The 27,739-nt window shown below is 42.9% G+C and overlaps 2 protein-coding genes and 1 pseudogene across 3 annotated transcripts; 1 reads left to right on the top strand and 2 right to left on the bottom strand.

Moving 5' to 3' along the window:
* Window positions 1-497: 497 nt before the first annotated feature.
* Window positions 498-5,597, top strand: LOC127782930 (probable LRR receptor-like serine/threonine-protein kinase At1g74360). Its single transcript, XM_052310211.1, has 2 exons — window positions 498-678; window positions 785-5,597. The coding sequence occupies exons 1-2, from the start codon at window positions 498-500 to the stop codon at window positions 2,992-2,994; spliced, it is 2,391 nt and encodes a 796-aa protein (XP_052166171.1). The 3' UTR covers window positions 2,995-5,597.
* Window positions 3,581-6,931, bottom strand: LOC127783040 (pentatricopeptide repeat-containing protein At5g16420, mitochondrial-like; annotated as a pseudogene).
* Window positions 6,932-11,584: 4,653 nt separating this feature from the next.
* Window positions 11,585-14,209, bottom strand: LOC127781153 (4-hydroxybenzoate polyprenyltransferase, mitochondrial-like). Of its 2 annotated transcripts, none has more exons than XM_052308063.1 (8): window positions 13,484-14,209; window positions 13,252-13,387; window positions 12,892-13,013; window positions 12,563-12,632; window positions 12,324-12,473; window positions 12,102-12,237; window positions 11,918-12,014; window positions 11,585-11,827 (listed from the first exon to the last, which is right to left on the bottom strand). In XM_052308063.1, exons 1-8 carry the CDS (start codon window positions 13,957-13,959, stop codon window positions 11,758-11,760), a joined length of 1,257 nt encoding a protein of 418 aa, XP_052164023.1. In that variant the 5' UTR covers window positions 13,960-14,209; the 3' UTR covers window positions 11,585-11,757. The 2 variants fall into 2 exon arrangements, with proteins under 2 accessions (XP_052164023.1, XP_052164024.1); XM_052308064.1 differs by having other exon boundaries at window positions 14,082-14,209.
* Between the last annotated feature and the right edge of the window lie 13,530 nt (window positions 14,210-27,739).

Here is a 27,739-nt window from a genome sequence, read left to right as displayed (position 1 = left end):
TTTAAATTTTGGCTAATAAGTATAAGCATAACTGTATAAGCAAAATGATGATGCTTGACATTTGCCATCCGTACCGTGATCCTCCTTTTACTGCTCACCAAGAACGAGTTTTAACACAAATTAAGATTGATAGAAAATGATGTGATTGATTAAGCTTATAAAGTTAAAATAAAATGTTTATAATAAAGTAGTATAAGACGGCCTCGACCTCTTGGTGACGGCCTTGATGGAGGCATTGGACCTTGTAGTCAACTCAGTACATGGCATTTTGCGGCGAGCAACGTCGACGACTTGATGGAGGTATAGACAAGTCGGAGTCAAAAGAAACGGACTCGATAGGCAAAAAGGACTGCCATGATTATGATTGGAGTCCCTGGCAAAGTTTGGCCGAGTTCAACTAACTCACACCTAATTTCTGAACAAGGCCTACGATTTATAAAAAACTGTATGGAACTGCACTAATTCCCTAATTTAAACAGATCAACTGGCCTCAATGTATGTTTGAAATTCATGTGAGCCAGTCAATACTGCATTTTATAACAGCTTCAGCTATTTATATGACGGAATTATTTAAAGTTGACACCAATAGAGGACTAGAAGAGTGCAGAGTGCATAACGCTGAGAACAAGACCATGTTTTACCAGATGCTCGCTGCCATTCTCCAAGCACTTCTTATAGGTACGTATGCTGGCTGCAACACATGTTCACCATTATTATCATCACCATTTTTCTCTTTCTGAAATTGCCTGTGAGCTTGATGCTGCCCCTCTGACCTGCTACACAGCTCAGATGATTCATGGGCAAAGCGATAAGGAAGTTCTTGTTCAGCTCAAGAACTTCCTGCAGGTGCAAAACCCGATAAACCACGGCGCTTACGTCAGCTGGTCGGAGTCAGAGGCCTCGCCGTGCCATTGGAAAGGTGTTGGGTGTGATGATGCCGGGCATGTGAATTCCCTCGATCTTTCGAACTCAAACATCGCAGGTCCATTATTCAGAAACTTCTCACGCATCATGCGGCTTACCCACCTAAACCTTTCATCAAACAGCATCACTGGTGAACTCCAGGATGATCTCAAACAATGCCAGAGTCTCCAGCACCTCAACATATCCAACAACCTCATTGGTGGCATCCTTGATTTGTCCAGCCTGACCAACCTTCAGACACTAGACGTATCCCAAAATCGGTTTCAGGGAAGGATAGACAGAAACTTCCCGGGAATATGCGGCAACCTCACTTTCCTCAGTGTCTCCAGCAACAGCTTCACAGGCAGGATAGATAAACTATTTGACGGCTGCCCAAAGCTCAAGCATGTTGATCTCAGCTGGAACGGCTTCACCGGCATGGTCTGGCCAGGCATTGAAAGGCTTAGACAGTTCAAGGCCAACAACAACAACCTCACAGGGAGAATTTCTCCTGGCATGTTCACAGAAGGGTGCAAATTGCGCTCACTGAACATTGCTATCAACTCATTGCATGGTAGCTTTCCAAGTTCCATTGGCAATTGCTCTAACATGAAATTCCTTTCACTATGGGAAAACAGCTTTTATGGATCTATACCACCAGGAATTGGTTCGATTGCACGGCTTGAGGAGCTGGTCCTTGCAAGCAACAGCTTTGATGGAATTATTCCAATGGAGCTGACAAACTGTACCAACCTGAAATATTTGGACATCAGTGACAACAATTTTGGTGGAGAGGTGCAGGATGTCTTTGGGAAACTAACATGCATGAGGAGTCTGTTACTCCAAGAGAACAACTATACTGGTGGCATTACCTCATCCGGGATTCTCCAGTTGCCGAATCTAATTGTGCTTGACCTATGCTACAACCAATTCTCCGGTGATTTACCCAGTGAAATCAGCAGCATGAAGAATCTCAAGGTTCTCATGCTTGCTGAAAACAACTTCTCTGGTAAAATACCACCAACATATGGTCAGCTTCTCAGGCTCCAAGTATTGGACTTGTCCTTCAACAGTCTTTCTGGTGAGATTCCACCAGACATTGGTAACCTATCATCACTTCTCCTTTTGATACTTGCTGGGAACCAAATTTCAGGTGAGATCCCAAGGGAGATAGGAAATTGTACCAGCTTAGTTTGGCTTAACCTTGCTGGAAACCAGCTAATGGGGCAAATCCCACCAGAGATGGCAAATATAGGGAGCAATCCAAGCCCAACATTCATGGAGAATCGAAAGAACCCAGAACTTTTGGAATCTATCACCAGCAAATGTGTCGCTGTAGAGTGGCTTCCATCAAGTTATCCAGAATTCAACTTTGTTCAGTCCCTGATGATGTCTCAGAAGAACTGCCAAACCATATGGAATCGACTCGCCATGGGGTATGACGTACTTCCAATATCTTCACCACTGCGAACAGCATTAGGATATGTTCAGTTGTCAGGAAATCTGCTGTCTGGAGAGATACCATCTGCTATTGGTACAATGAAGAACTTCAGTTTGCTCCTTCTTGATGGAAACCGACTCTCTGGACACCTACCAGCAGAGATTGGTCATCTTCAACTTGTTGCTTTGAATATCTCAAGCAATTTTATTTCTGGTGAAATTCCCTCTGAGATTGGTCATATGGTAACACTTGAAAGCCTTGATCTGTCAAGTAATAACTTCTCTGGTGCACTCCCATCAAACCTTAACCAACTCACTAAACTGAGTAGGTTCAATTTGTCATACAATCCGCTTCTCTCAGGGAATGTTCCAAGCAGTGGGCAGCTCTCCACCTTTGATGAGCAATCTTTTCTGGGAGATCCACTGTTGTCTTTGAATGTAACAGCAGGTTCCAGTTCTGATTCTAGTCCAAGGGAGTTCTCATCATCTGACACAGAGGAGCATCCTACAAACGAAGAGATCATGGTGACAACAATTGCATTCCTTGCATTCTTTTCAGTCACATTGCTTACCAGAGAATTTCATATCTTCATGTACTTGTACTTCACAGCATCACGGAAAATTGCCAACTGTAGGATTATTTGCACCTGAGTGTTAGATAAGTTAAATCACTTAATAGAACAAATACCTTTGAAAAGCAAATGTGTCCCTTTATGTTCCATTTCTGATTTCAAATATAAATATTTACTAGACAATATGGCATGCTAGTTGGCATGTAGTCACATTGGACAAATCAGTTCAAACGAAGCTGCTGAAAAGATGACAAAGGACATATGCAACCGAAAAGGCTTGGTTGTGAAGATTGGAGAATCAGCATTTTCGACCAAACCCCTCTATAGTTTGTACCAGCAACCATAAATAAGTGCACTGTAACTAACCATGCTGTAGAACTGATATTGCTGTCGATTTGAAAAAGTGACCAAACCATAATGTAGAAATGTACTGCATAAAACACTATGATATCAAGTTCGGTGTCAGCACTGATAAAGTTTCCAGCAAACATGCTTCTTGTTGATTGCAGTCTTCCTACCTTGCATGGCAACGTGCCAACTCAAAGAGTTATAAGTAGAGGATCTCTTTTTCCAAAAACAAATAGTAAGTTTACTGACAACTCAGTGCTCTTACAACAACGTAAGCATTTGGCAATACGCCTCTTTTGTGAATAATAACCATCCGCTTGACACTGGGAATCTCCAAGGTTGGTCAAAATTCACAAATACATCTGGCTATATATGAAGAATTGTTTCCCGCTGTACGTTTCTCTTCAACTGCAACTGCACAAGCTCCTAGCAATGAAACAGCTGATACCATGAAAATATCATTTAATTTAGTCAAGAAAGATGAAATAAATTGTAAATTGCAGAATTATTTAATTCATACGGAGTCTAAATCAGCTCAAAGGAAAGAAGTGGACTCTAAAGCTTTGCATTTTGAAAAAGCATAGGTCAATCATACACCATGGAAATATTATTTTGAATCAAGGTCTCAAGGAAGAAGCAAATAATACAAGTCTCAATTGCATAATTAAATCAGATATCATATAATTAAGGATGAACTGAAGGATATGCCCATATCTTAAATATATCGGGAATATGTAGCAAAGAGATAGATACCCTACTCTAATCATGTAGACAGAGGTACTGCATGAGCAGTTATTCAACAGACATTCATGACTTCATATACCCAGTCCCATCTCTTAGAGTGGAAGACTTCTACCATGTAAAAAGGCATGAGCAAATGCAAAGGGTTCAGCCTGTATAGTTATTTGATTCCAGTGCAATAGATAATCATTGCCAATGCATGTCTCTAGTCCAGATTGCCATATCAATAAATTTTGAAGTCACTATTTAGCTGGTAAGTTGTGTTAAGTGAACCAGGCTCAAAGTCATTGTACTCGGTGGAACTTAACCGTAGCACAAATAACAACATGAAAATACTATGACTTGTTTCTCTTGTCATCTTATCCAATGTGTTGTATTCAATAGTATCCACCTTGGAACTCACATTTAAAGAAACCATTTTGGAACAGGGGTACATAGAATGTCAGCTTGATTGAGATGGATTTGTATACAGCTAACTACCTTAGTAGATGCACTTTCAAGAGTATATGCATCTGTAGGAAGAGTTTGCTATCAGGGTTTCCCTTACCATTTACCGCCTGGTAACCGCGATAAACTGAGAAAAACTGGACAAAATTTACCAAATTTTATTTTTTTAAAAAAAAATACTTTTTAACGTGGTAGGGATACCGGGCCTTTACCGTTACTGTGCCCTGGTGGTAAGCCTGGTTACCACAGTAACCAGTGGTAAGGGAAACCCTGATTGTGGTTGTTATTGCCTTTTGTTATTGTAAATTTTCCGCTACTTAAGGGATTGGATATGGTATCTCAGTTGCACTTAGGAGCACTAGATGTTGTATGTAGTTTTCTGACCATCTATATCATCATCAACAAAACTTATATCTGAAGTTCTAAATGTACTTCAGTTTGTATAATAGTGAGAACATTTCTCATTGAATGTGAGCACAAATTTCTACCAAGATCATTTTCTTGGTTGTGTTGGGGATAGTCACGTCACAGTCATCTAGCCATGGATTTGAACTTTATGAGAAAGCTGGTGAATAACACATGTGATTGAATAATTTTTTTGTGAAAATGGTGGGCCAGTCCCAATCTATCCAGTGTAGTGAGCACTAACTTAAAGCATTAATTCTAAGAGTCCCCTTTTAAACACTAAAGTTAATATAGTGAAATTCCAAGCATTTGACAGATTCAAGATAAGCAGTACCTTAGAGGACGTTTTGAGATACGTTTTCACCTCAAATCCATCTAACCCTGAATGATGAACTCTTAGTTATTCGGTTTAACTTTTATCAAGAGGTTGTAACTATAATAAGTAATAAGGTGCATTAAATTGGTCACATAAAAATGAATCACAAAGCATGTAAAGTAAAGGCATCATATGCACAACCACAGAGGAGAATTTTAAATAATAGATCAGCATGGGAGAGACTGAGTTTTAGATGAACATGTCAATAAGTCATGCTGAGAAAACAATGTCATGTTAAGGATTACATGAATTCATCATCAACTGTCAAAGGAATAAACAGCTATATTGTCAAGTAGAAATATGAACAAAGAAAGTCGATGATGCTTTATCATTAAAAGGCATGGTCTAGAATGCTTACCGATGTGATAGTGTACATTCTTCAATTTATCCAAATGCATTCCTATCTGATCTGCACATCCCAGAAATAGCAAGCTCAAAGAACCACAATATCCTGATTAATCTCTAGAAGAACACTACTACTGAATTCCTTAATTAAATTTCTCTGCATCACATGATTACATATCTAACACTAAATTGAGATGCTTGTCCCAAATATTAGTTGTATTTACCTTCCTGATAAAAATATTCCAAGAATCATCATCCAAGAAATCCCGTCAACTTAAAACTACAATTTCAAGAATTTTGCTAACGATATCTTTATGTATTGACTATTGAGTCAGAAAAGCTATCAACCAAAATTTGCAAAAGAAGCTTTGCTTGGACTGCATCCTCTGGTCACCATCTCAAAAACTGCAGCCCCTTCATTTGGCTTCCCCGTTTTGCATAATCCCTTTATCAATACATCATAAGTCGTTGCATTTGGTCCATATCCTCATTCAACCATCACATTACACACCCGCCCAGCCTCCTATAACTCCACATTTTCACATAATCCTCAAATAAGTGAATTCTACGTTAACAGACTCGGTTTGAAACCCCTCTCGAGTTCATCAACCAGGTTCCTTTCCTTGCAAACCATTCCATTCTTGCCCAACCAATAGATCAATGTGCTTGTGACCACATTATCTGGTGGCACGTTCTTCTGTACCATCCATCTCCTCATTTCATATGGCTCATTTACTTTTCCACCTTGGCATAGCACATCAACAACTTTAGCACCTCACTTATTTGCGTGCCTCAGCAGATTTTGTGACCTCATTCGGTTGTAACCTGGCCACATCCATAATTTTGGCTGCATGTTGGAGCATTCCGCACTGGCAGTAACTGCCAATGAGCAGAGTGTGCATCGTAGCATCTGGTCTACAGTCACTCGCAACTATATCATCATAAAGATTTTGTGCACACTCAAGATCCCCCTTTCCCACAGTGGACAGCAAGAACCGTGGTGTAGGTGACGGCATCTGGGGCGATCCCCAGGCCAGGCATTTCATCGAGTACCTTGAGGGCAGCATCCAGGTCACCGATGCCAACAAGCCCCTTGAGCAGGAATGCAGGATGTTGCGGTAGCCGATAGACGAGATTGGGTGTGATGTAGAGGTTAGTAGGCACATCGCAAGAGAGCGCGGCAGCAAAGCGGAGGCGGCGCGCGGAGATGAGAGAATGAAGGAGGCGGCGCGGCTAGGGCTGGACGGTCGAGGTGACGGTGTGGTGGGCGAGTGGCACGGTGGTGGTCTTTGCGGTGGAGAAAGAGAGGGCGGTGCAGCGTCGGCGTCGGCGCGTACACTAACAGCGGCGGCATGGGCGGAAGGAAGGGAAGAGACAAATTCACAGGGGCTGTTCTTAAAATTCCATAAAACATTCTACAATAGGGCCACTCTGTAAATTCCCATTTTTCTCTTTGTGAAATCATGAAAGCCCTCACTGTAAGTGAAGAAAACTACCTCGTTTGTTCAATATAAGATATTTTGGGTTTTAAATAGATTAATGCACGGGTCCATATATGTGTCAAAATACCATATTTATCCCCACTAAGACCATGTTTGTTTCAGCGATCTAGATTATTGAGTCAGATTGCTGTAAGCTGGATTATAATAAGCTGACGTAGAATAAGCTATGAGTTATTTGTTTCTCTGGACTATTGGAGGCATGGATTACTGGGTTTGAAAGGCCAAAGTTTATAATGTCCTCAACTATTTTGGATGCCTTGCTCATCCTTTTTGTCACTATATACAACAAATACATATTTTGAAAATAGCTAAAAAAATAATGTCATGTATTAATAAATAAATCATTCATGACAACTTTTTTATAATAGAGTAAACACCAACTTATTATCTCCTAGCAAATAAAACATCGGAAATATTATCACACAAGATATTTGTGTCTCCCTCTTCGTCTCCAAATTGACTAGCATTCGCTTGAGATGAAGGCATCATCATATAGTTTTCATCATTATCACACCGATCAAACTCTTCCCACTCAATTTACTATCTTGAATAAAATTATGAAGCGCCATGCATGCATGTATAATGCATATATAGCATCGGATAACTCATATGTCCAACAAAATTTCTCCATTTCATCTTCAAAATACCAAAAGAACGCTCAATCATATTACAAATAGATGAATATAAGTGGTTGAACACCTCCTCGTCACTAGAATGCCTAGTGAAGGAGCCGGCGCGCAGTGACGGTCCAGATCAGAGAGAAGCCAGAGCGTGGGGTGAGGAAGACGACGGCGCGGCTAAGGTAGGAGGGGCCCGATGCTCGCGTGACCAGGGGACGAGGCAGTGGCGCACGCGGCCGGGGGAGGAGGAGGCCGATGCCCACGCGGCCGGGGTAGATGCACACGCGGAGTGGGGAAGGAGTCCGATCTGTTTGGTTGGATGACAGAGATGGGTAATTTCTTTTAAGTATCTTGGGGTAGTGGGTCTTTAGCCGTGAAATAATATGGAAAAAAAGCACTTTTGGAGGAATTACCAGATTATACTAATATGGCTTATATATTATCCATTCGTTTCAAATTACTCATAATAATCTAGATTATGATAATCTTAAACTAAAACAAACAGGGTCTAAGGTTACTTAAGTGCTATTTTCTCAAAAAGCCATATCACAACAATTGTTGTTAGCCTTTGGATAATTCATCAATGGTGCAAATTGCATCTTTTCTTCCCAAAAGCTGCACCATATAACTCAATCATTTATAACCTTTGGATAATTAGAAGAAGGGAGAAGAGGCCAAAACAACTTATAATATGAAACGGAGAAAGTAGTAGTCATTTGTTTTTTCAAAATGAATGCACAGGCAAATATGAAGTGGAAAACATAACTCGCAATTTTTTTTAGATGGTGCACAAATATTATATTAAACTAGATGGGTACTCCACGCGTTGCAGCGGGAGAATTGTGTGATGATATAGTAGATATGAGTTCTCTTTCTTACCTACTATACGATTTTTTTTCATGTGTTTATATATTTTGTAACTTTATAATTATCCTAAGGATATAAATGGTTTGGTTGTATGGTGTGCCTTTTGGGGGAAGAGATGCAATTTACACTCTTGATGAATCATCCAAAGGCTAAAAACAATTGAGGTGATGTGGCTTCATGAGAGAAGAGAGAATTAGCATTAACTATACTTAGTGAGGATGAACTTTATAGATATATAGGATAAGACAAAAAAAATTACAATACAAGAAAATTTCTCTCTCTTTCTTCCATATTCCCTTTTTATAGAAGAAAAAGATATTGAGATTCATTCCACTTTTACCCCCGAACTATTTAATTGGAATGTTTAACCCTCTAAACTATTTTTTTCTCATTTTATATCCCAAACTATTAAAAACGGTTCACTTCACTTCCCTAACGCTACTATTTTTTTCTCTATATAAGCCGTATTTTGCACTTTGGCAAAATAAGATATGTTCACAACAAACAAAAAATTAAGTCTGATTTAAACATAAAATTTCAAACAAACAACCATGAAAATATTTTTAAAAATAAAACTTTGATAATATAGCCATATATGGCTCTAACAAATTTCATATAAAAAACAACTTTAATAAAGAGCAATTAAAAAAGAGAAATGTTCTTATGAAGTAAAATGAATCATTTTCAATAGTTTATAGGTAAAATGAGAAAAAAATACTAGTCTGTCCAAAAAAAAGCCAACTTCTAGCTATGAACCTGAAGATATGTGTCCAGGTTCATAGCTAGGATTGGGCTTTTTTTGGGACGGAGGGGGTAGTTAGGAAGTTGAGTGATTCTCTGAATTAGTTCAGAGAAGTAAAATGGACTTTTTTTTTCTCAAATTTTCTAATATCACACTAACTACATGCGGGGTGGGGTTCTTTTATATTTTTTGAGGAACTTTTTTGTAATGTGTTTTTTTTATCGTTTCCATGGTATATTTTACCCAGTAATAGCAAATGATTTTTACCGTTTCCAGGGTATATTTACCTAGTAGTAGCAAACAAGCTTGCCAGATCTTGCGGCCAGGTAAATAGTATTAAAAGTATATTGAATCCTAAACATAGGCATAAAACTTTTGTCCATCGCAGTCTAACCATTTAAGAAAATTTGAACAGCCATAATAATCAACCGGAATAGCTACTGAGTAATTCTCCTTGTGTTCGCTCACATAGGATATCAGAGCATCACTCATATTATTTTGAACTCTTAGGTCTCCTTTGGAATGTATGATTGTGAAAATACAGGAACAGGAAAAATATTGATAAGAGTGTCATACCTATTGAATTCCTATAGCAAATTAAAACAAAGAGAAAAACATGAGGACAAACGCAAACATGAAGAAAGTTCTGAAACTATCGTTTGGATGATATATAGGAAAAACGCTGGAACTTTGTGTCATTGGGAGAGAAAAACATGAAGAACCTCATGCTAGACTCCTCCAAAATTCATAGTTCAAATCCATAAGAATTTTGAAGGAATTTGAGAGAGCTTTTACTTTGTTCCAAAGGACCATATATGATTTTTTTTCTCAGGAACCAAATCCTCCAAAATTCCTTGTTTTCGCTTCATTCCAAAGGAGCCCTTAATAATGAATTCATACGATTGTGTGATCCGCCAATTTGTACTCCCTCCATTTCACATTATATGAAGATTTGGTATTTTCATCCCTCGTCTAGATTCACTAATATTCACATAAATTTGAACTGAAACACATACATGGATCTATGTATGAATCTATTCAAAACCCAAAATGACTTATAATGCAAAATAAGTAGCAGTTTGTTCTATTATGGCATCGGGTATGATGATGAATATTAGATGTGGAATTTCAAACCCATTCTCAAGCAATGGCGATCAATAGGAGGAATTCCTTACCTATTCTGGCCATCTTTTTCAGATGGATTCTAACCCTCTTCATTGCACAAAAGTTAGCCTTCCATCTGGCCAAAAGAAATAGAGAAGTTTGCTTGTCATATAATAAACAGTGGGGAAATTAAATCACCAAACCAGCATTCTGCTTGAAGCGGGGTCATCATTATTCCCTATTTCACAGCATACGGGATAACATCACATTGCCTTGGGAAAATACCTCATATACTGATCATGTTCTCATAGAACAAGTCTAACAACTGAATCAACATCTTTCTCTCTCTAAAAAATCAACATCATATCAAACAGAGAATGTGCAAGAGAACTCTACAAGACTGCAAGGGACACATCGAACATGGTAACAAGATCGTGGTAACAAAATGAACTAATCGGTATAACCGGTAAATACATTATGATAGTTCTGTCCACCTGCTATCCATGGGAAAAAAATGTATGGCACAATTTACATCTTAGTCCCGTAAAAATATGTTTGGTGTTAGACTGAATTAATTAGCCTTGTCATGAATAAGGAGCATCAGAATTCAGAAGAGTCTCGTAAATGCACAACAATCTGCATCAATATTTTATCATGTTCCCTGGTTTATCTTTTGAACAGAAGATGGGGAACATTGTCACAAAGTGCTCAGGAAATAACCTGCATAACAGAAAACGGTTAATCCCATAATATTATACTCCCTCTATTTCTAAATATTTGACACCGTTGACTTTTTAGCACATGTTTGACCGTTCGTCTTGTTCAAAAACTTTTGTTAAATATGTAAAACTATACTTATACATATAAGTATATTTAACAATGAATCAAATAATAGGAAAATAATTAATAATTACTTAAATTTTTTTAATAAGATGAACGGTCAAACATATTTAAAAAAGTCAACGGTGTCAAATATTTAGAAACGGAGGGAGTATTAGTATAGGAGAAAAGCCAAAGAAATAAGGAATATATAACTTACAAAAGTTCATTCTGCAACTTGATGCATAAAGCAGGGCATAGCAGTCCTCAACATGGATAAGGGCTTTCATCCAATAAAAATAGAAATGAGACTGCACTGCATGATATGAAATTGGAACTAGCGCGCCACAGAGGAAACCCAAGCCCTAACTCCCATTCTTTCTTTCTTTCTTTTTGAATCAACTTTCCATTCTTTGGAGGTTTGCGCATCCTAAGTTTTGTCAAGAGTCTTTCTATTCTATCAAAATTACGAATTTTCCACTGAAAACACTACCATGAACCATAATAAACTCGTGGCTCATAATTATCATGATACAAGTCGTCCACATAAAACTCCACCAAATATCAAAGCGCCAAACCACTTATTGGACACAAATCTGCAGAGTACCAACAGAGCTAAGTGAGTTAATAATCTCATAGATATACAAAAGAATGAACACATTTCGGTTCAATGTAAAAACACATACTTCCTGTTGCAATCCAGGCGGTCAGATAAATCAACAGTTGAAATCTGCCATGCTAACTGCGCAGATGCAGCAGCTAGAAAAGGATAGTAAGGCCATGCTGTCCAACATGAGTAAAGTTTGCAGTCAATATCATGTATGCCAATAAATATTTGTTAAACAAGGCATTATGATAACATTCACCAACCAAGGTCAGCACTGTAGCCACTGAGTGCTAAGCTGCCAATGCATGCAACACCGAAGCCACTAATCCAGTGTTTTGTTAAATCTCCAAACCTTAATGCTGTGGACTTGACCCCTACTTTGAGGTCATCTTCTTTGTCCTAGCATATATTTGGATAAGAAATTACGTTATCTACTAAGATGTTATCACTAAGGTAAAACATCAAAAAAAAAAAACCATTAGTACCTGATGTGCATATATGGTATCATATACGAGTGTCCAGCATATACCAGCGGTATACAATGGGAGGATGATGGCAGGATCTAAGCTTTCTTTAATGGCAGCCCATCCTAACAAAGCTCCCCAATTAAAGGTCAAGCCAAGATACGCCTGAGGCTGTAACAAATGCATTAAAATGAACACAATTGATCACCGTTGGTGAAATAAGTTCACATTATTATGACTTCCATGTGCTCAGTGCATACCCAAAATGTGAATCTCTTCATCAAGGGATAAGAGAAGACCAAAAGAAGTGAAGATGCCCCAAGAATACGGCTGCACGAAAAATATAACGCAGTGATGGAGGTGAATATTAATGTGCTGACATAAGCAAAAAAAGAAATTGCAGAAATATAAAATGCAAGCAGCTTGTATTTTGTTAAGTGGATAAGAAACTAGACTTAAAACATATTCAGTTTTTGCATTCCAAACTTCGAAGATAAACTCGAGTGTTGCACCAAATATCTCCGTGCTATTTTCTGCACAAAACCTTGAAAAACACCTATTGTTATTTAGTCAAACAAGGCCAATGTACCTATAGTTATTTAGTTGGAGAAGAATGCCCAATCCCAGTAAAAGCTGCAATCCAAGGAAGCCCACTCCTTGTGTAGGGGTTAGAATGCCTGATGCAAAAGGCCTGCTTTTGGTGCGCTCAACCTACAAGAAAACAAATACTTTTCTGTCAAAGATCAAGATGCTGAAATCCCATCAGAGAGTAAACTGCTTTATGTTCCTGGTTGACCATTCCACTGAATTGTTCTTGGAGCAACTGGTGATATGGTGATGACATTTAATATGGTTATTGGTTTTTTAACTTGAAAACTGCAACAATCTGAAAGGCATTTCTCTTAACAGGAGAAAGTACAACGAAACGGAAACGATTAACACAAATCACCTTGTTATCAATGTCTCGATCAAGAAGATCATTGACCGTGCATCCAGCGCCTCTGAGGAGGACGGCTCCACATCCGAAGAGTGCCAGCATTCTCATGTCAGGCAGCTCCCCCGGCATCGCCGCCATTGCGATTGACCTACGAAGAAAGAAACAAACGGTTCCAGCCTCATGTAGGTTGCTGTGGTGGTGGTGTACTAGTAGCAGCAGTGGTAGATTATAGACAGTATAGTACCAAAAGCAGGGCCACGCGAGGAGCCAGGTGCCGATGGGCTTGTCGAGGCGGGCAAGCATGGCGTAGGGGCGCGCCGCCTGTGGGAGCCACCTGTCAACCCACGAGGACGGAGGCGCCGCCGCGGGAGACGGGTGCGGCGGCGAGGAATCCTCATCCGGGGAGCCGTCGGGGGAGGCGGAGGAGGAAGTAGAGAGGGGAGAGTAGATCGAGAAGGTCGCGGGGAGCAGGATCCCCCTGCCGACGTAGGAGGAAGACGAGACGCGCGGAGGCGGAGGCGGAGGCGGCCAGCTTCGACGGCGGCGGCATAGCGGAGGCGGAGGCGGAGCGAAGTATGGGGCGACGGGACTGGGGCCGTCGGGGCAGGATTCCGGGGTGGTCGGTGGAGGCGGCGAGAGAGCGGAGAGTAAGAGTGGGAGCGGGGCGCGGCGGTGGCGGCGGAGGAGGTCGGCGGCGGCGGCTGCTCGGAGTAGAGCCATGGGCTTGTTTGGAAAAGGAAAAAAAAAACTAGGGAAAATTTTCGGATCTACAAGGGTTTCCCCACTTGCCAAGTGACAGGAGACAGAGAGAGAAAAGAACTGAAGAAGAACAACAAGCTCACCAGGGAGATCTCACCGGAGTGGGAGATGAACTAGAGTCTAGAGGCGGTTGCGGCATCGATGGTGGGCGGCTCTGTGGTTGAGGTTGCGATGGGAGATGGCCGTGCCGTCGAGGGTTGGCCAACGCCGTCGCGGCACCGGCGGAGACAGAGGCCAACGCCGGAGACGGAGGCAGTCGCAGCTATACCGGGCCAAACGGGCGGCCCGGCTCAGCCCGGCCCGTTAGGCACGGCTTCTGTGGCGGGCCGGCACGGACCCATCAATGGCCCATGGACCTAGTCAGCCCGTTGGCACGGTCGGCCCGAAGTGAGGCTGGGCTGCTGGGGAGCGCGGCCCAGGCGGAAAATGGAGGCGGGAGTGGCTCAGCGCCTCAGCGGGCGGGCGCGCGGGGGACCGCGAGACGCACGGTCTCGTGGAGGACAGCGATTGCACAGGATACTACTCCCACCGGGGAGTGTATTGGGCATGTTCCTAGCTCCCAATATTTAACTTTAGTAGCATTTCTATATGATCGCTGCTCGATAATTCTTTCGCATAGACTGAAGGTTGATTCGGAGGATACCGAAGATACGGGCACCGTCAACACATCCCGTGCTAGTTTTGAAAACACAGGATATGATATCTTGTGATCGTTCAACCATCGAGTACACTGAAACCTGATGATTCATGGTTGATAGCGTCGCTATCCAAATAGTTGGACAACTCTTCAACGGGACCATGCGATCTAGCGTCACCACTTGCTGCTGACGAACTACTACACCACCATGGCTAGAAGATGAGCCACCCCAAATTCTGCTCCACTGTAGCTTTTTTTTACCTGCTGCAGGGGCTGGTGGGGGTCTTTGCAAATGAACTCCTTGAAACTTTAATTCATACTTCCCAAATACCTCATAAAATTAGTTTTAACATCAGAATAATAGGAATAATCAATATTAATTATCTCCAATAAGTGATAGAATATTGAGGAATCCCCGTAATTTTCCCCTAGGATCAAGAATAAATGCAAAAGCGTAAAACATGGGGGGATGTTTTTCCAATATTTAAGATATTTTTGTTTCATACTAGAGACTGCGGACATTAAAAGTTCACCATTTTCATACTCTTTCAACAGAGTGGCAATTTCAAGAATATTATGCAAAATTAAATTAGTTGCTGGACGATATACTTGAGATAAAAGAAGAGTACAGTTATGAAATATTTCAAGAAATTGATTGAACCTTTCAATTCGACAATATGCCAAGTACGGTCAATTGGTATTGCCTGGCTGTCCCTGTTTGTTGGTCTATTACGTGTTGAAGAAAAACAGTGTGTAATTATCCTTTAACATATAATAAGTGGCATTCCGTCGATGTTCCGCATCGGTTATAAACTTACGTCGGGGCTTATTCGATGCACGACAATACCTTTTTCGTTGTGCAATCCATGGGTTTGAAGCAGTTAACCACGTGATTGCTTGATGAACGGTGTCGATGGGTACATTCACTCTCTTAAAACCACATTTAACAATTAGATTAATAATATGGCATGCACAACGATGATGCAGAAGAAATGATTTAGCATAAACACAAAATAAGGGTTGCAGAATTTGCATGGCCCTAGAAGAGATGCACTATTAGTTGTTACAGCAAAGATGTTATCTACAAGGCTATACTCATTAATAACCTCTCGAATTCTCTCTACTATATTTTCATCAGTATGTGCAACATCAATTGACCTTAGCCCAAGAACTATTTTTTGCATTTGTCAGTCATCATAAATGAAATGTACAACTACACTAAGGTAATCCTCTTTACCCCTACTACTCCATATGTTTGTGGTGACACTAACAGAAAAGTTGCATGTACTAAATAATTCCTTCAGTGATTCACAACCTTTGTCATAGTCATTTTTTAAATCACGGGTTGTGGTTTGTCTACTAACAGCTTGAAACCTAGGATTATGAGAAGTTTTGATGTAATTTTCAAATGCAGCACTCTCACCAAAGTTCAAGGATAAATCGTGTCTAGCAATTAAACGGACAAGAGATTCTCGAGCTACCATAGGATCGTTCTCCCATGTACGTAACCGTACCATCAGGATTTAGTAGCAGTTGCTGCTGTCATAGTTGGATTCATTGCTTCTTTACACAAGCCTAAGCATGTTGCTTCAAGTGTATTGTTCCACCAATTGATTTTGCAGATATTTTTTGCATATTCTACATTTCGCGAATGTTACCTGCCTTCCAAACACCGGAAGTTCTTGATCTCTTTGAGCTGGTGTTCGTCGATGCACTCCCGTGCATAGTACCAAATCCTTCTAAACCCGCCGGTACCTCCTCGGCTCCTCCACAACTGGTGGTGTTGGAGCCAACCTGGTTGCATCATACTCACTAGGTGGGAATGATCCCGACAAGTAATTAGGGTCGAAAAATCACCAAACGTGAACGACGGAAGGTTCGGATCGTCCATTTTGAAATGTTAAAACAACGTGAACAAAATTTCAGAATATTTATTCACATAAAAAAAATAAAGGGTTAATTAAATCTATACCACTGTAACTTTGACGATTTTGAAATATGCCATTACTATTCATCTATTTGAAGGCATGCGATTATAATTCTATAGTTATTTGAAATATGCCACTACTTACCCTTTCAATGTATTTTCTTAAACTTTTAGACTAAATTACCCTTGTCTTCTTCCTCCATCTCTTCTTCTCCAACATATGCATCCCCTTTCTTCACCCAGTGATACCGACCTGCCGGTGCACTGATGCATGCTCTCTGCGTGAGCCCCTTCCTGCGGGGCATTTTCACACGTTGGGCCGTCGGCGTGTAGGGTGACAGACTAGAGCTGAAAATGGTAAAAGTTGCAATGGCATGGATCTAATTAACCCTAAAATAAAATACAAACAATACAGAAGTATGAATATTATGGTGTACTTCTTTATTACCAGTTACCACCTTGGCTTTACAGCTCTGGTGTGCACTATTTTTTATTTCTGACAAAAATTTTGACTAAACAAAAAGACGAACTAGCACACAAAAGAGCACAAGAAAGCATAAATTGAGAGGTTTGGATGATCTAGAATGCTAAAAAGAAATTTCATATTTTTATTTTTTTTTCATGCTGCAACGGCTACTCCTCAAATATAGCCGTTGGCTAGTTGGCCTAGCCGTGGCAAACACTGGACAGGACACGTGGCGCCATAGTATTGGCTGGCAAGTGGCGACGCACCGAGCTGTACGCGCGGGCGCGGCGCTGTACGGCACTCCTCGCCTCCCTGCCCAGCCCTGCCCTCCACCGCTTGACGATGCCATGCGGCACACGCTCTCGCTCCCGCCGTCCCGCTCCCACATGGCCACGTCCCGCTCCCGTGTGGCCACGTTGCGCGTGCTCGCGTCCTCCTGCCCCACCGCTGACTGGCTGGCTGACCGTGCCGCCCGTGTCCATGGGTGGTGCCGTGCTGGCCCATGGGCTTAGGCGCTGGCCCAGACATGGGATGGGAGAATGGGCCGTGCCGGCATGGCCCACATGCTACATGTATTGCTAGGACGGGGCCTACAATAGTAATGTCGTGATTGGGTCAGCCCGGCTTGGCACGACCCATTTGGCAAGTTATAGTCGTAGCGAAGAGTGCCATATGAGCCGGCTGACGGCGCTTTGTGCTACTGTCTACTCCTCGAGAGAATAAAGTTTGAAAGAGTAAATTTCGTAAAACCATACATACTTATGAGGACATAGCTATAGGTTTTTTAATCTAAAAGTTACATAAAATTTCACATTTATTAAAATATTGATTAATTTCAGTATATGTAGAACATTTTTTTACAAAAATAGTGAAGAGTTAAACTAAAAACTTAATAATTGAAATTTTTTATACACTGTAGATTGAATTTTAAGTAAATTTCATGCTCAAACTCATAAGGGTGGGGGTGGGGTTTTTAACAACTTTACAATCATATACCTAAGCGTAATGCCTCATAAGTTATATCTAGAACATTTTTTACAAAAATAGTGAAGAGTTAAACTAAAAACTTAATAATTGAAATTTTATATACACTGTAGATTGAATTTTAGGTAAATTTCATGCTCAAACTCATAAGGGTGGGGGTGGGGTTTTTAACAACTTTAGAATCATATACCTGAGCGTAATGCGTCATAAGTTATAATATGTGTGGTTTTCTAAAGAGCAAATTCCATAAAATCCAGAATTTTAGGCATCTATAACTCAAAACCTCAGTGTTTTCAATTTGTTTCATGAAACTCAAGTTTTGGGGCAAAGTGTTTTATAAAGCCCCACCTACAGGCTTATATCATCCATCCATCTGAGACTAAGATGTTTATCTATAATAATTGTAAAAGAATGAATGAGATATTTTTTTAAGTACATATTCACGTTAGCGGGTTTCAACAACCGTTGATCATCGTGGTGTTATCATTTATGTGTATATTTAACAAATTATTATGTCATTATCAGTTAGGATTATGTTGAGTTTTTTCATTGAAAAACTGAGAAAAAAAACTAGATAAGATGAATATGTACTTTGAGTCAACGAATGTGAATTTATGAAAAAAATAATCATATATAATAATGAAATATGAGTATTTTAAATAAATATATGTTTTTTAAACATTTTGCCTCGAAATATGGGTTCCTTGAAACATATCACAATAACTAGGGTTTAATGTTATGGATGGCCATGGCCCAATACCTTGGATGTTGTGAAATTTATTCTTTTTTAAAATTACTCAATTTAAAGTGCATTGTTCAGTGGTTTTTATTTTGGGAATATACGTGCTGCAAAAATATTTGCAACTCCATACGAGTCGTCCATGCCGACACGTGGGGATGATGCGGTGAGAGTGAGACCTTGCGAACCGGGACGTTGCGTTGAGCCGTTGAGACCTTGCAAAAATGGACGAGTTCACATGCCACTCGCGCGCACTCACCATTGGTGGTAGGACAGAGCTGCAACCCTGGCGAGTTCGCGTCTAGGGTCAGCGAAGTCGCATGCCTAGCGAATTCATTTCCAAGGGACACGAAAGTCGCCAGCATGCAAAGACGAGATTGCTTGCATGGGCAACGAAGTGGCCAGCTTGCTTCGCATGCATGCATGAGTTAGGCTGTGATCGGAACCTCTAGTTCCCAACCCTCCCTCTCGTTTTACGTACGCATGCTTTTCAAACTGCTAAACGGTACAAAAGTTGCTTAAAAATCAAATTAATCTATTTTTTTAAAAAATTACTAATACTTAATTAATCATGTGCTAATGGATCGCTCTGTTTTCCGTGTTGAGGAGATGGATTTCCAACCGTGATGAGCGAACACAGCATAAGGCTTTAGCTTAGCTTTAGCTTCCTTTGTTTGTGAGATACTAGAGCAGTGGAGATCAATGGCTGTGTTTAGTTACCTCCAAACTTCCGAAAATCCCATCACATCAAATGTTTGGACATATACAACGAGCCTTAAATGTGGACAAAAAAAACCAATTGCACAGTTTGCATGTAAATTGCGAGACGAATCTTTTGAGTCTAATTACGCCATGATTTGACAATGTGGTGCTACAGTAAATATTTTCTAATGACGGATTAATTTGGCTTAATAAATTCGTCTCACAATTTATAGGCGGAATCTGTAATTTATTTTGTTACTAGTCTACGTTTAATACTTCGAATGTGTGTCTGTATAGTTCAAAGAAATTTTGAAAAGGAACTAAACACGGCCAATGTAGGTTTTTGTTTGTTCGTGATACATTCATGCATACAAAACTCTCTTTGCGCTAGGGTCGTGAACTTGTAATTGCCGCCGCGCGCCGCTGCCGATATAGCTGTTCGACCAATGTCTTCGTGTCACTAACCACGATTGTGGCTCACTACCGCGTTCCCTCGATGCGAGAACGTGCATCATCATTCCATCACATTCTTATGCCATGATGATAGTATATTTCTGCCAATTCTTTTGAAGTATGAATATTCCTGTCAAACCCATGAAAAAATATAGGAGACCGCTATATACCATGGGATCCTGTCTAGACGGGATGACATCTATGATGTATCAAGTTCTGATACTGGCATGCTTCCGGTATCATCAGTAGGAAAGAAAGCCATAGAGATATGTGTGTTGTTGCTCATGAGGAGGAAGAAAACCAAAGCTTATGCACCTTGTCGCTGGCGGCAAGGACGAAGAGAGAGAAGGGGAGAGCAAAATATGTATCTCCGCCCAAGAGGATGACCATCATATATTGGCCATCTTGAAGAAGCAATGTCACCAAGCCCAGTGGCCTTCGCCTTCTTTTCGATGTCATAGTCAATGTGCCAAGTACATCGACCTTCACTATTTGCTCTTGTCACCGTCGGCGGCGCACCAAGCCCGTTAGCCTCCGCCGCCTCTGCCCTCTTGTCTTCTCATCGGAATAGAAGGAAGAGAGGAGAGAGAATCCCTTCTCTGTGCATAGGAGCCTACTGATGACGTCTCCTGAGGAACCTCAGCAGTGGGGGCAAAGACTCCTCTAGACTGGCCAAGCGGCGGTAGCACACACGCCCCCATCCATGCCTCTCTTGTGGATATGTGTGTGTGTGAGAGAGAGAGGCGAATATATAACGATCGGTGATTTGGTATTACCATGGGGCCTGTACCCTCTATCACGCGTGGAATGGGATCTCGTGGTATCACTTGATGCTCATAGATATCGAGTTTAATACTACCTAGTAGCACCTCATACTAATAGGTATTAGGTCTGGTACTGTGCATGTATCATGTCCAATGTTCTAAATCTCTGGCTATGGCTATAGCCGGAGTAGCCGGAGATAGCGGATTGGGAAGAAAATAGCTAGGATAAACCAATTTCGACGCTATGATTTATCGGCTGCTAATAGCCGGAGATAGCCACTAAAATAGCCAAATATAGCTGCACTTAGCGCTGGCTAAACATAAGCAAAACTGAAAATGGGCTTTTATGTGCATGGTCCACAAAACTCAGCCCAAAACTAAACCCTAAATCCCCCACTCGTGCTCTCCACATCTCCCCTCCCCAAATTGGCAGCGCACCGTGACCGGGAGCGATGGGGCGCTTGTGACCGGTGTTGATATTTTGTATGGTCACAGATAAAATACGTAAGCGCATGGAAATACCGCTGTACCACTTTACCCAGGAGTATTCCAAGGTATCGATTTTCCATTAGGAACGTGTGTGTTCAACTTCTTCAAGTTTATCTAAGGGTGTAATGCTCCGCTTTTCGTGAGTCATTAAAAACTAATTCGGCAAAATCCTAATTGAGAAAATTTCCGTTCTTTGTGTGCGAGTCTAAGTTGTGCCGTGGATCTCAATTCAATCCCGTTGTTCCCTCTCATCGAAATCAAAATCCTCCACCTCGAAAATTCTTCTTCCGATTCAAGTCTCCGAAATCCAATTCCGTCCTTGAATCCCTTGCCAATATTCCTCTCGGTTTCGAGAATACCAAATCCCCATTTTGAATCCCTTCGTCGACTCCTCCCTCTCATCCGAAGTCCAAGTCAAATTCCAAATTCAAATTCCCTCCAATTCAACTTCTCTGTCAAAGTCCGTTTTGCCTCCCTCTATTTTTGTGGGCCGAATTCCTCTCCCTCGGCCCAACCCTCCTCTCAGCCGTGTCCCCCTCCTCTTCGCACGTGCGTTGCATGCGCCCCAGCCGAGCCGAGAGAGAGCGGCTCTCTCTCTCTCTCTCTCTCTCTAGCTCGCTCGCTCTCTCCTCTTGCTCGCCCTCTCTCTCTCCGTTTCTCTCCCCCGTCGAAGCTCCCCCACCGGCGCCGATTCCCGCCGCCGCCTTTTCAAATTTCGCCGCGCCCTCGCGTCGCGCGCGCGCTCGCCCGCGCGTGGCCGACCGCCTGGTCGCCGCCGCATCAGCCCTGGCCGCCTGCACCGTGCAGCTTCCCATGCCGCCCTGCCCTGCCACTCGCTCCACCTATGCGCGCGTGCATCCAAGACGTGGAGGCAGAGCCTCGGCTCCCCTCTCTCACGCGCTCTCCCTCCTCCCTCTGCTCGTCCAAATTGGCAAGGAGCCGAGCTCCTTTCCCTCCCCTTTTTGCTTTTTCCCTCTCAGCCCGGCCGCCTGTGACCACCTCCTACCGCTCCTTGACCGCAAGCGTCGCGCCAGCCGAGCTCCCTTGACCACCTAAGTCGGTTTCCTCCCCGAAACCGACTTCCCGTGCCTATAAAACCGCAGCCGAGCCCCTCCTCTCAACCCCTCCCGCTTTACTCTCCACGCTGCCGCGCCATTGTCGCCCCTGCCCTGTAGTCGCCCTCGTCGTCCATCGCCGAAGCACCAGGGAGACCAGTGCGTGCGAAGGACGCGAGAAGTGGACTCCGGGCGCCGTCATCTTCCCCTTTCCCGGCCCGAGGCCGGAGAGCTCGCTCCCGCGCCGTCGGCCACTCGTCACAGCGCTCGTCTCGGCTCAGTAGTGCCTCCCTCTGTTCTCCCTTCGCGCTTGCCCTTTCCCTCCTTTAGCTCGCTCGGTAGCTCGATAGCCGCCCCGAACGCGCGTAGACGAAACCCCAAGCCCCGCCGCCGCCCGGCATGGCCTCGCTGCCATTGCCGCCCGTTCCAGGGAGCCGCCGCTCGTCGCCGGCCTCCCTCGGGGCCCCTCCGTCCCATCCAACCCCGGGAACGAGTTCCCCGAGTCCTAGAGATGCTCCAGCTCTGACGAATCGAACCCTCGTCGTCTCGTCGTCGTTTCCCCCTTTGCTCGCCGCCGGTTGCCGCCGCCGCGATTCGCCGTCGCCGGCCACCCTCCGGCGAATCCGAGCCGTTGGCTCACTCTCTCTTGTCTTCCTCGTCGTTCCGGTGTGCTCCCCGTCGCCTCTTGCCGTCGCATGGTGTCCTGGTGAAACCGCCGCCGTCCGCCGTCTATTCTCGGCCGGCCTCCTCCTTCCTCCCGCCGGCCCGCATGGCAGCCACGAAGGCGCCACGTCGGCGCCAGCTCGGCCGCGACCGGGTCAAAAGACCGGTCGGCCGCCTCCCTCCGTCCCATCTTTCATGCGCCTGGTCCACGGAGAGCCCTAGCGGCTGCGCGTGGGCCCGCCGTCTCTTGGTCCACCAAGTGCTCAAGCCATGAGCCGCATCCACCTCCCTCTCCCCCGCGCCCCCCCTCTGTTGGGCCGCCTCCCCGTGGCCGCGTCGGCCCAATGGCTCGGCCGAGCCGCTAAAATCCTTTGGGCCGCGCCCAAGCGCTTGAGAAAGTCTGAAATTCGCCCCTCCTTCTTTCTTTTTCAAAAAGGGTTTAATTAAATCCTTTTCCTTTGATTAGAAAATCCTTTCAACCTTAGAAAATCCATATCTACCGATCCGTAATTCCGATTGACCCCGTTCCACTTCCAATAATTCTGTAAAATTGAGATCTATCTAATGGCACTATTAATTTGTCTAAATAGGGTCTTTCTTTTGGTCCTTGTTTAGGTTTTGATTGTTTGCGTATAGTTGCGGTTACCGGATTTTCTTCAATCGTGGATTTCTCGAAGATTCGTGAAGCTCCGTGAAGACCTTGAGCAAGGCAAGTCACCCTTTGACCAATTGCTCTTATAATTGGAAAATCATTATTATTTTGTTTGCAACTTGCATTATTAGAACCACTCACGTTTAACTTGCTTGGCCTCGGTTTGCATGCCAAATCGACGGACCTACCTAGTAGTCGCACTAATTCCTGTAGGCTGTACTACCTTGACTCCTTGTCGCTCCACCCTTGTGGTACTTCGGTATCCGTGCTCTCTGAGCGCGTATACCAAATATCCCATATACACCGTTGATTGTCGAAAACTTGGGAAATGGGTTTGAGAAGCCTTGAAAACCCGACACGTGGTGTCGGCGTGTTTGAAAATAAAATAGTTTGTGAAAACTCGCGATGCGGGTGCCGTGCCTATGTGGCGTTGTCCCGTATTCGCATATAAGGACCGATTCCTGTGGGAAACTCATCGAGCATAATCAAAGTGCAACCACAAGGTGGAATGGGACACCCTGGCTAAGTAACTAGTCGGTTCAGGGAAACCTCGCATGCCAATAGTTGGGAATGCCGGGGCGGGGTCGGTTGGAGCCAAACCGGGTTCCTGGTAAGCAAGGAAGAGAAGCTTGCAGAATTACCGATCGAGGTGGTTGGAGTTTGATTTGTGAAAACTAAAATGGCCTATATTTATGTGAGGATTTGATCCTTCTATGTGGCATGAGGTAACCCTGGGTTGGCTAGGAAAAGGTCTTGTCGCGAATCTCCCTTTTTCCGCCGTGCGTCATGAACACGGGTTCGGCAATGGGAGCAAGTTCGTGTCTTGTGGGTAAAGTGTACCCCTCTACAGAGGTTAACTAACTGTTCGAACAGCCGTGCCCACGGTCATGGGCGGATATGAGGTGGTTCCCGTTGCGTAGATTTGATTGCCTGTGCTTTGTGAAAAGTTGTTGTGGTGTGGGAATCGTTACCAGAATCAGCCTATGTGGCAGATGGATGACCTGAGTGGTCAGAAATGAATCCGTGTGATTCGGGATGTCTACGGGCATCATAGACTAGGCTTCCCGAGTGGAAGCAGATTGTTGTGCTGCTGGGCAGCAGGACTCTGGGAGTCCGAGAAAATGAAAAAGGCTCTGGGAGCCGATTAATCAAGTGAAATGGCTCCGGGAGCCGAGAAGTAATGATCTGACCCGGGAGGTCGGTACATTACCATTTGAGTTGTTGAAAAGCATCTCTTAAGTCGGATCGAGACGCAAGTCTCCTTTTCGACCCAAACTTAAAAAAGAAATAAATCACTTAGTGATTTCAAAATGATTTCAAATAAAGGATTTGCAAAACAACCTTGCCTCTCTTCCAAGCTTGCATTAAACACCTAAATTCCCGTGACTTACGGAGTACGAAAGTACTCACCCTTGCTCTATATAAATATATATAGTTCCTCTGCCCTGAAGTTGAAGATGAAGTAAAGTGAAGATTAGGGTTTCGTCCTGGTTCCCAGCCGTCGCCTGTGGTGTTGGGTGTTAGTTCGTTGGTTCCGCTGCTGCTGCTGCTGGTGTTTCCTTGTTCGTGTCGTCTGTTGCATTTTTTGGCTGTTCTGAGCTGCAACCTAAGTTAAGGTAAATAAGTCCTCTATTTATTTTAAGGATTGCAATGATTCATATTTGTCACCGTGGGTACCAGCGCTATGTCCTGGGACTGGTACTGAGATCGCGGTTTCGTAGGAAGCGGTTCATGCCGTTTCTCCTACGACACTCTCTAGTCAGGTGCCGTTGTACGACGGTGCCGGATTGGGGTGTGACAAAGGGCACAGCAAAAATGGGCAAAGGATAGAGAGGATTTCCTAGTGAAAACAGTGTCTACAGAAAGCTTATTTAATCCTATCGCAATACTTCAGGCACTGGCTAACCCACTGCTCCTAGATGTCGCTATACTCCGTACCCAGACAGGGAGGACTTCAGTGCTTCTGAGGGCTGTCACCACCTCTACACCCACCTCAAATCTACTGTGGGATACGCAGCAAATAATGGTACTCAATAATATAGACACCAAATCTATAGTATTTAATACTACTCTAATGCCGATCAAACATCAAAGTAAACACTATATCTAATACACAATATTCTAGTAAGCTTAATAGAAACTAACTAAGAGATAATCCTCACAAAGTAAATCTTAATTACTCGATAAAGATATTATCAATTTAAGCAGAGTAATTGACAAGGTACAAAAGTAAGAGAAGAATTACCGACAACTTCAAAATTCCTCTGATTCTTCTACCTTAATTTCTCCCTATTCTAGTGTCCATAAAGAATACAATAGAGCCTCTTATAATTCAGCTCATGCTTGGTGTGTGTTGGAATGAAGGGAAATGAGAGGGTATTTATAGGTGGAGGTGCCTTGGGAGTGTGGAGATCTTCCATAGCATCCAAAGAGCATCTTCCTTCCCCCTTTTGCCATGTGAACCTTCTGATGACGGTTGAGCGCCGAAAACAGTCACAACCATCATTGAGGTTGGTATCTACCGAACTCAACTTGGGCCTGGGCCAGCGGCCTCTGTTAGGGTTCGGCCGAACTCAGGGTTCGACCAAACCTTGGCCGGCTCCGTTGGCCTCGTTTTTCTCCTGTACACCGATATTGGGGCCCTCATTCTATTGGTATGGTGGATTGACCCATTTGGAGGTGTTAAATTAGGTTTTTGGATCCAAAACTCTATAAGTTTGGATATGAGTTTGATTCTCCTCATTCTTCATGTATATTTTTTCTCAACTTAGATAGTTTGTCATCTGCGTACAAATATACACCAACACTTGTGGACATTTTTACAAGTATACCCTACTGCTATGTTGGATGTTTTATACTTTCAGTTTTATGCAGGTATTAACGGCATAAATTTGATACTTAACAGTCGTCAACAACCGGAAGCGGCGGCAGCTCCTGCCCCCTAGTAGCGGCGGTGGCTCCTCCCCAAGCAGCGCCAGCGACGGCTCCTCCTTCCAAGCAGCGGCGGCTACTCCTCAGTGCTTTTTTCAGCAGTGGATATTGCTTCTCTCGGCACCTGGTGGCAGTTGCTGCTTCTTCCCAGCGACGAATGGCCACTATTCAAAAAATGCATGCCAAGTCAAAAAAATGGGGACTAAAGATACATACCTAGTTACGGTTGTGCAACCAGGACGCACAATCCAGGACTAAAGATGCATACAAGTAAAAAAAAAGTGATTGAAATCCCGGTTGAAACAACCGGGACTAAAAATGCATGCCCAGTCAAAAACAAATGTGTGGGATATGGATTCGAAATCAAGATCTCCCACCTCAGCCATCACGCACGTTACCATCCCACCTACTACACACATCTAACTTGGATAGAGATACTTCCTTTTTAAACTAACCCTAGAGGCATCTTTAGTCCGAGTTAGTATCACCAACCGGAACTAAAGATCAATTTTTAGTCCAGGTTGGTGTCGAAACTAGATATCTTCCATCTTTAGTCCCGATTGGTATCATCAACCAGGACTAAAAAATAATCTTTAGTCCCAGTTAGTAACACAAACCCGGACTAAAAATGCTTCCAGGGTTCGAGGCCAACCCCTGTGAATAAATTTCACCGTGTTAATTCACCAATGGTATATGTGATCAATTTATTTCCTCATCAGGTTCAGGCCCAGCCAATGGTATTTGTGATTAGCTTGGTTCCCCGTCAGGTTCAGAGTAAATTTCATCATTAATTCACCGATGGTATATGTGATATCTGTGATCAGCATAGTTCCCCATCACACGACCAAATCTTGCGCTAAAAGTTTATTACTCCTATTTATCAATCCCCTATCACACAGTATAAGACATGACCTAACTTGGCACGATATTCAAAACTAATATTTAAATTATAATTTCTTATATACATATAAGGTTTATAGCAACAAAATTATAAACATATCAAAGTAAATTCAAATGTCAATCCAATAATATTATTTTCAGCAAATAAAATTCAATCCATATTATACTGGTCAAAATATACTAGAAGTTGAATTTTAAAAAACTTGAGCTATGGGATGGATGGAGTACTATATAGAGATTGGGCATTTACTGGCTTCCTGGCAACTCGGTCTTGTTGCCGTCAAATCTTTTTCAAGGAGAAATCTATCATCCCATTAATCTCGACCGGGTCAAAAAAAATGCAGCAAATGCAACTATGCAACCGAAGCACGTTATAGGC

Source organism: Oryza glaberrima, chromosome 8 (assembly GCF_000147395.1).
Source record: "Oryza glaberrima chromosome 8, OglaRS2, whole genome shotgun sequence".
NCBI classification, from domain to species: Eukaryota; Viridiplantae; Streptophyta; class Magnoliopsida; order Poales; family Poaceae; genus Oryza; species Oryza glaberrima.
This window is presented reverse-complemented; position numbering and strand designations above follow the sequence as displayed.

Bases quoted from the DNA above. Each gene is read 5' to 3' on its own strand.
- LOC127782930 (XM_052310211.1), top strand. From the start codon at position 498: ATGTTTGAAATTCATGTGAGCCAGTCAATACTGCATTTTATAACAGCT. The intron at 679-784 runs GTACGTATGCTG...CCTGCTACACAG, and splicing joins TCTCCAAGCACTTCTTATAG to CTCAGATGATTCATGGGCAA.
- LOC127781153 (XM_052308063.1), bottom strand. From the start codon at position 13,959: ATGGCTCTACTCCGAGCAGCCGCCGCCGCCGACCTCCTCCGCCGCCAC. The intron at 12,633-12,891 runs GTACATTGGCCT...TTTTTCGTGCAG, and splicing joins CTCCAACTAAATAACTATAG to CCGTATTCTTGGGGCATCTT. The intron at 11,828-11,917 runs GTATGTGTTTTT...GGTACTCTGCAG, and splicing joins CGCCTGGATTGCAACAGGAA to ATTTGTGTCCAATAAGTGGT.